The following is an 8673-nucleotide window of genomic DNA, read 5'->3' on the forward strand; positions in this document are numbered from 1 at the left end:
GCTGCTTCCGCCCCAGCATCTATCGTTGGATGTCTCGGTTGGTTGCTTTGTATACAAAGCGGGGGAAACCCTTTTTGGGTAAAGCCAACTAATTACTTCAGCACAGGAACACAACAAAGAATCACTTTATAGGCACATCACAGGCACAAAATCAACAAGCATGACCAAGGGTCTTTGATGTCGTAGAAAGTTTAATGACTGCAAAATAATTAGGCCAGCTAACAACTAACAATGCAATAACTTAAAACAATACAAAAACCTACAAATGTCAAGTGGGAACAAGACCAACATAATAATCCTCACGACTATCTATCCTAATTAACACATCGATGATTTTGATAACGACAATGATTATGCTCAAAAGAGAACTGAACATTGTCTTATACTTCCTAGTCTTCCCTCTGCTTCTTCTTACACAAACATCTAGCTCCTTGAATTCAACCTTAGTGGATTCTTCACTCTCTACTTCAGTATTAGACAAGCCTGATTTATCTTCATTGCAAACAATCTCGGTAGTGCCGTTAGCGCTAGGCCTATCAGCGGTTTCAATCTTTTTGTTCCCTTCTTCGATCTTGCTCTCAGAATGCTCAGATTGCATATCCTCAGATGACTCCATTAGTGCCTTACGTTCCCAATCTGACAATAGTAATGATGATGACGTCGACGAGGATGATGATGAGCAGTTGAGCTTCACAGTTGATTTTTCCTTGCGGCGATCAGAGTCAAAGTCATACGAGCTCTCGAGAAATCGGAGAAGCCTTCTTAGTGTCGTGTATAGCTTCACATCATTAACGCTTTTTAGCTTTTCAGAAGCCCAACACAACAATAAATAACAAAGTCAGTTAATAGGTCAACTGATGTACAATTCAAATCAAAACTAAAGCAGTATAGGCATTTCGTGATGTACACATGTCGACTGGGGGTCTCATCTCTTGATAGGGTGTACACGATATCTATATATAGCGATATTTTTCAAATCAAAACTAAAGCAGTATATGCATTTTGTGATGTGCACCTGTGGACTGGGTGTCTTGTCTCTTGGTAGGGTGTTGTTGGGGATAGCTGAAACAAATCATGTGAATGTATCAGTGCACTCAAAATTGGTATCGACTACTTTGCCGTCACAAATCTCCCCCAATTCATCATCTTCAAGGGACTTGCTGTTTGAGAAGAACCTAATGAACAAGCCATCCTTGAGAGAAACATCCACAACATCATTAGTTCGTAACCTTCTGTTTGCACGCCGACTCCGATCAAAATTGCAAGAGGACTACCCGATCGAGATGGGCGATTCGGTGAGCGTGCCACTGTCATACACGATGGATGAGTCCACAACATGTGATTCGGGGGATTGGAACTGAACCGGTGAAGCAGAAATAGACATGACGGTGAAGCTTCCACTTCCAGGGCCGCCATTGGGGCTCCAGCGCTCCTGCATGGGCTGCTTTTCTCTCTTCTCCTCTGGAAGATGGAGCCTATCATCGGGTTGCTGGTGGTGACCTCGTGCCTTGACCCCTTCTGCGCAGCAATGTGGTATGGTGAGAAGCTCTTCTAGGTGGAGTGGTAGACAGCATAAAGGTTGATGTCGTCGGCCCAGGATTCTTTTTAAGAACAGGGCGTGGTCAGCCTCCTCCTACTTTTCTCACGTTCGGGCGCTCCGCTGCAGTGGATGTGACGGGAGTGCGCCATCCGGTCCCGTTTTCCAGTGACGGGTGTGGGTGTGGGCATAGGTGCTGGTGCGTCAAACGCTGGGCGTTCCGAACGGACGACGCGCGGAGGGCGCGGGATTTTGAAATTTGGGGACGTGGAAATGGAAATTACAGTCCTAGCCCCATGGCGAAGCCTATTGACCGGGCTCACGGGCTCACGGGCTGGTGCCGGTGGCTTTTGATGGGCTGGCGCCTCCGCCACGGCCGATCTCCGCGGCGACCTCCTCGCGGGCGCCTCCGCCACGGCCGACCTCTTTGCCCCGTCCTCTTCACAACGCCTCACCGTTGAGTGCGCCGTCGCCGTCCCGAGCCTCGACGACGGGTGCGGCTGCCGCGTGGAGGAGCCCACCCTCTTCTACATGCCCCACTGCGAGGCGTCGCTCTACGACGCGCTCATCGCAGCCAACTGGGAGCCCCGCGCTCAGCTCCGCCGGTACGCTGTGCAGGCGGAAGAGAACCGCTCGGGATCCGCCGCCAAGGCCAATCTTGTCCTCAAGGCAGGGCGGTTCGCGTGGAAGCAGCGGATCGACGAGGCCGGGAATGTGGACGACGAGGACTGGTTCGCCCGTGCGTTCAACGAGACGAGCTGGCATTTCTTCGAGGTGGACGAAGCCGTCGACCAGAGGACGGAGATAAGTTCCCAAGCTTTGTCCTTCGAGAAATTATCACTGTAACCCAATGTATTGCTTGATTCGAGATGCATTTGCAGATTCAGGGTTGGCATCCTCACAAAATTTATCACTGCAATTCTGTGATTGTATACTAGTATTTGGTTGGAGATGAATTCACAGATTCAGAGTTAGCATCTGAGCTTAATTTATCACTGTAATTCTATGATTGTATTACTTGATTGGAGATATATTCAAAGATTCAGAGTTGGCATCTTAATGAAAATCATCACTGTAATTCTATGATCATAATCATATACTACTACTTGATTGGAAACAAATTCAAAGATTCAGGGTTGGCATTTAACACCCGCAAAAAAAAACACTGTAACTCTATGATTATATTACTTGATTGGAGATGCATTCAAAGATTCAGAGTTGGCTTCTTAACAAAATTTGGTGTTTACATTATCTTGATTTGCATCGAACAAGAATGAAAGCTGTGCGCATTTGTCTTTCTGAATTTAGACATTGAGTCCCCACATTACTGGCCATGACCCAAGTTCCAGTGTCCCGCGAGGTTTATCGGTTCATTTTTCTGATATGGTAAACGGCTAATCTGCCCTAGAACATAGGGCATTTTCCTGTAAGGCTGCTTGTTCCATAGGACATTTTTTATCTGTTGTAGCTCACAGATTTCATTAAAAGAACGATTAAGGTTCAGTACAAACCACTTGTTCAGGATGCAAGGAGAAATATAACACATGATTTAAGGTGAACACTGAGTAGCCTGCTGCCCTATAACATTCAGAGAAATATAACACATGCTTTAAGGTGAACACTGAGTAGCCTGCTGCCCTATAACATTCAGAGAAATATAACACATGCTTTAAGGTGAACACTGAGTAGCCTGCTGCCCTATAACATTCAGAAAGGTAAAGGCAGATTGGTTTGCCTCTCACATAACCAAAAGAAATCCCTAAGAACCCCCAGGATCTATTTATCTTTCTATTTCCAGGAGCGATAGCATCATAAATATTCTGAATTCTCGACTAATTTACCTAATCTCTCCTGAGCTCATTCTATACATGTGATTGAAAATTAGCTGTGATCTTTACATAACGGGAGCCCGCCCCTTCCATTGGTCAAAGCCCTCGGAGGCCACCATCTGCAGCCCTCCAGATCCTAGTTGCAGAACATTGCGCACATTGCAAGGACGATGCATTCAAAGATGCAAAGTTACTATCTTAGCAAAATCTGGTGTTTACTTCACCTTGATTTCCGATGAAGAAGAATGAAACCATGTCCACTGTCTTATCCTTGTCTCACTCTTAGGAATTCAGACACCGAATGATACCCTGATTTCTGGCAGCGAACCGATGAATTAAGAAGTAAACTGTCAATGTGGTGTTGCATGGATCATTTTCAGGAAGCTTCGGTGTCTCATGAGGTTAACTGATTTTTTTAATGGGTACTCCGCTATAACTCTCTATATACCCTCAGAACGTTACCTGTATGGCAGTGCCTTGAATATTCTTCTGCAGGTCACTTTTCTGTTGTGCTCACTGATTTCATTAAGGGAACAATGGATGTTAACTTGCCAAAAAATGCAAGGAGAAACATAGGGCTATACTGCTATCATATACATCCGGAAAGGTGGAGGCTGATTGGTTTGCCCCTCACATAAGGAAAATAATTCCCTTAGAACCCCCAGTTTTTTCCTGTTTCTCGTAACTGCAGCATCATAATGTTCCTGAATTCTCCACTGATTTACCATCATATCTCCTGAGCACAGTCTATTCCTGTGACTGAAGATCAGATCTGATCTAAGCGTACCCATCAATCAAAGGCCTTTGATGGTCACCATCGCCAGCCTTCCAAATCCCAGTTGGAGAACTCCAATGGAAAATTGAGTAGAGATTGGATGAATTGGGCGATCTGGTGATTTCGCAAGCGGTGTCAGAAACACCTAACCTGTTGAGGACTCCATGATAAACACAATTGTGCGAGAGAACAAGGAGCAAATGTATAAACTTAGAAGAGCTTTGAATAACTCCATATAATGTCGAAATGGGCTATTAAAACAGTAGATGCTGAATAGAATCATAGAGGCTGAAGACATGTGGTGCATCTTCTGCTGCTCTCTGTACACCCCCGCTTTAAAACAGATTATCGTTGGCAAGAATGGTGCTTGGTATTTAACCAAACCCCTCTTGTCACGTCAAGCCTGGCAACTAATACAACGTCCGGGCAGTTTACGCGTGCAGGTTCTGAAGGCGAGGTACGACCTGAACGGTGCCATCATCTCCCACACGGTTTTCTCTGGCAATGCATCATCGACATGGCATTCTATTGAATGTGGCTTGGAATTTTTAAATAAGGGTTTGATCTGACAGATAGGTTCAGGAACTAAAGTGCTGGTCCGGAGTGACAATTGGATACCACAAGACATGAGCCTTGGACCAGTCACGTTTATTTTGGGTCAAAGTTTGACCATGAATTTTAACTAATAAAAATTAACTTATATGCCACAAAAAATATACCACAAAAAATCTCTTTCAAATACAAATCTAACAATATACTTTTTATAAATATAATTTGTATTTTTTAGTCAAATAGAAAGTCAAAGTTGGATCCAAAATACAAGGGAGACTAATAAACCCGGATGGAGGTACTATCTACCAAAACATTGACTTCCCTGACCTATCCACTATCTTCGCCTTATAAAGGGGGACGAGGCCTAGGGTTACAAGAATCCTATCGACCTAAAGCCATGCTTGGTGGAGGAGTCCTTGGCGTGCCTGCCAAGGTACTAGACTTTCTTGGAGAGGGCTCCTTGCGTTAGTCAGAGGCCTTCTGAATTGTCACGGCATGCTGGCCCCTAGGGCCGGCCCAACATCCAGCTTGCCATCCGACGGGCCACCCCAGGTGTAGCGCACCGTCATATGGTGGATTCATGCACAAGTTTGGGCTGTCTGACCATGCCTTAGATTTCATCTCCCAAATGAGTAGGGGATCACATCAACAACTTATACTCCCACCACCCCTCAATATTTGGCATATTTTTTTATGAAGATTGTGGGCAGCAGAAAGACCGATTTTGGATTGAGATGCCCCCTCTAGGTCTTAATTGCGGCCGTGAAATCTTGCCAAATTTGAGGAAAAGCAGACCATGATGGCTGAGATAGGGAACAGTGGGAGATGTGAGGAGAGAGAACGCATCGGATGTAAAAGCTAGATCATTAATGGCCTCCTCACATAGATTGCATATAATTACTCTCTACCATGGTTTAGAGGGGCAAGATGAGAAGTTTGATTCATTTGCGAACCTTGGGTAAATTGTTTGAAATTCATGCCGCCTATTTTGGGTTGGAGATATGCTGCGAATCTTTCAGGTTGAGTTGCATGGAAATTTATTATGAAATACATAATTTCAAATAGACAATAGATGACTTGAGATGAATCAAAGGTATTAGGAATACGAATAACAAATGAATCTGATATGTTTGGAAGTGCAAAACATAGCACTGTCACAGAAGACATGAAAACTGTAGGAATAGTGGCTCTGGTAGAACAAAGAAAAAACCCGCCTTGATCCCATGTTGATAAGGGTTAAAAATAGATTGGAGCAAATATTCAAATTCACATGGAACTAAGATATAGGAGGCTAATCCAACGAATTTTGGTGGCACTATTCCTTTGATCCAAATGGCGTTTACAGGAAAGGAAACCATAAGGATCAATCACATAAATAACCTCCAAACAATATAAGGAGTAGCTTAAGCTTGTTTTAGCTACATATGCATGCATGTCAATGTAGTGTCCCGTAAGGTAGATGCACTGTTAGGGTTATGGGTACGATCTACCGATCTCGGCAATCCGTTGCAAAATCGGATGGCTAGGAGAGCAAAGGGCCGTGATCATTGATGGAATAAAGGAATCAATCAAACCATTACTCCCTCCGTTCCTAAATATAAATAATTTTAGTGATTTCAGTATAAACTACATATGGATGTATATAGACCTATTTTAGAGTGTAGATTCACTCATTTTGCTTGTATGTAGTCTATATTGGAATCTCTAGAATGACTTATATTTAAGGACGGAAGGAGTATTTCACAGTATGGTGTTTTTCCCCATTGATATGAACCAAATTGGTTTAATATATGCTGACAAATAAGCGGCTCAGCAGTAACCTTTTCCTAGCTACTGCCAACAAAAAATTAAACGTGTGCATGAACTGTGCCCATCCACCAGCCCCACTCACACCCATTAAGCGTATGAACCGTGCGGCGTCATTGAACCCTGGGATGCTCCAGGACGATGATAGGGACCATCAAGGGTTTGGATACATGTATGTCATTCAATTACCTCATTCGGGCCTCCCAGACACGCAAACCCCATGAGGAATCAGGAAACAAGTGACGAACTACGCAGCATCCACTGGCAAGGCCAAGCGGTGCCAGGGTTTTCGAAACCTTTTGGTCCTGGGTCCACATCTCAACCAGCTACAACGCAACCAAGCAGTACTGGCACTCGCCACAGCAGTTAGCTAGCAAAAACATCTTCTAGAGAAAAAAATAGCAAGAAACTGTATGCACCGAAGCTGGTACTAGCATTGAGATTGCAATAGGGATGTATGTGAACGAGTGTACTAGCATCAAAGAACATACTAACTCGAGCATCAAGAGCAATGCAATTACTAGTACACCAAAGTAACGAACCACCACTAGTGCTATTACGGAAATGAATATCACGGAGTACAACTCAAAATTAGAAATCACTAACAAGTCATCACTTGCTGCTTACAACTAGTTTCCTGGTGGGATCCATACATACCAACTCTGACTATATCTGAACAATTAACCGATGGATTATGTAGCTAACAATGGCAGCACCGAATTAAATGTGAACTGTGATCTGCAAATTCACTTTGCTTGCTTACTGTTGGGTTGAGGCGCTTGTTGAGTTGACAGGGTCAGCGATTCTCCGGCACCCGGTAGGACTCCATGTTGATCTGCGATAACCGCGCGCCGGGAAATAGCAGCTGGGGACAGGAGCGTCAATGGAATTAAAAACGGGTCCCTAGGGAGGAGCGGCAGGGGCTGGAATGTAAGGGGGTCGGGGGAGGGAGCAGAGGAGGCACGGGAACTCACATCGATCTGCTTTTGCACTTTGCGGGGCCGACCGCGAGGGCGGTTACGCGGGAGTGCGCCGGTGAGGCCGTAGATGTCTTCCTCAATCTCCTCCGCGGAGAGTGATACGGAGAATTGCGGCCTCTTTAGCGCATCTGCGCGGACCGACCGCCGCTCGCGCTCGAACGCCTGCGGCGACGCACTCGCGGCGGTCGTGGCCGCGAGGGATGGCATAGCAAGGCGACGCGGGCGGCCAGGGCGTGCCTTCAACGGCTGTGGAGAAACCGCCTCGGTGACCTTAGGGTACTTGTCGACTGCGGGGTTGCCAATGCCCGATGCATCTGCCACCTTGCCAAGGCGAAGCTGTAGCCTCTCGCTGACCTCATATTGCTGATTCGAGGAGGATCCCGTGTCCGGGGCGATGGTTTCACCATGGCGGTTGACGGGAACGCACCGCAGCCGCCGTTGGCTCCCCCAGGGCTTGAGCATTGATGGTAGCGACATCAGCCTCCGGTGGGCACGCGGCGGCGTTGGATCTACCTCCGCGGCCCCGCCACCCGCCTCCCTAGCACCACCTTCCTTGGTGAGATCCGATGGGAAAGTCGCAGGCGGCGGCTTCGCCGAGTTCACCATGGCCGGGGTGATATCGCACCCACAATCGCCGCTTTTGCAGCTGCTCTAGATCTGGCTGCGGCGGCAATGAGAGGGGTATGGTGTGATGTGGTGAGGACGAGATCTGAGATACGACGAGGATGAGGGTGGGTTTGCTTGCGGCATTTAAAGCGTGGGCTAAATGAAAAATAGATGGATGTGTCATTAGTGAATAAGTAACCGGGGGAGGGGGGGGGAGCTTGTGTACGCCTGAATTTAGGGGAGGGTACAATGAGGTTTCCCCCTATGCTTTATGTCTTTTGGGGGATTTATTTATGAAATGGTGATTTTTTCCTGTTTTATGTGGGCTTTCGTGTGTGTACACTCCATCTCTACAAATTTCTCCCTCTAGACCATTGTATGGATCATCATTTTTAAACTAATAATGTTTCAGTGTACCTTCCTGCTTAGGGAAAAAAGTGCATACAATGCAATGCTGATCTACACATTTACCTTCATGTTGAGTGATCCTATAAAAACATAAATTTACTTTAAAGCTTCATTTGACAACAAATCTAAGTATATATTTTTGATGACGTGTAAGACATGTTTTGGTAGTCAAATTGACGA

At 45.8% G+C, this 8673-nt stretch overlaps 1 protein-coding gene, 1 long non-coding RNA gene and 1 pseudogene across 2 annotated transcripts; 1 reads left to right on the forward strand and 2 right to left on the reverse strand.

The window, feature by feature from the left end:
* Positions 1 to 268: 268 nt before the first annotated feature.
* Positions 269 to 1835, reverse strand: LOC119350156 (annotated as a pseudogene).
* A 62-nt stretch (positions 1836 to 1897) lies between these two features.
* On the forward strand, positions 1898 to 2596 carry LOC119350157 (protein SENSITIVITY TO RED LIGHT REDUCED 1-like; the record flags this gene model as incomplete). The annotated part of the gene is made up of 1 exon (XM_037618123.1): positions 1898 to 2596. A coding segment is annotated over one exon (486 nt), but the record flags the coding sequence as incomplete, so codon positions are not given.
* A 4437-nt stretch (positions 2597 to 7033) lies between these two features.
* On the reverse strand, positions 7034 to 7586 carry LOC119301543. Its single transcript, XR_005147075.1, has 2 exons — positions 7474 to 7586; positions 7034 to 7364 (listed from the first exon to the last, which is right to left on the reverse strand). It is a non-coding gene; the product is annotated as an uncharacterized LOC119301543 (long non-coding RNA).
* Between the last annotated feature and the right edge of the window lie 1087 nt (positions 7587 to 8673).

The sequence above is a fragment of the Triticum dicoccoides genome, chromosome 1B, assembly GCF_002162155.2.
Source record: "Triticum dicoccoides isolate Atlit2015 ecotype Zavitan chromosome 1B, WEW_v2.0, whole genome shotgun sequence".
Classification (NCBI taxonomy): Eukaryota; Viridiplantae; Streptophyta; class Magnoliopsida; order Poales; family Poaceae; genus Triticum; species Triticum dicoccoides.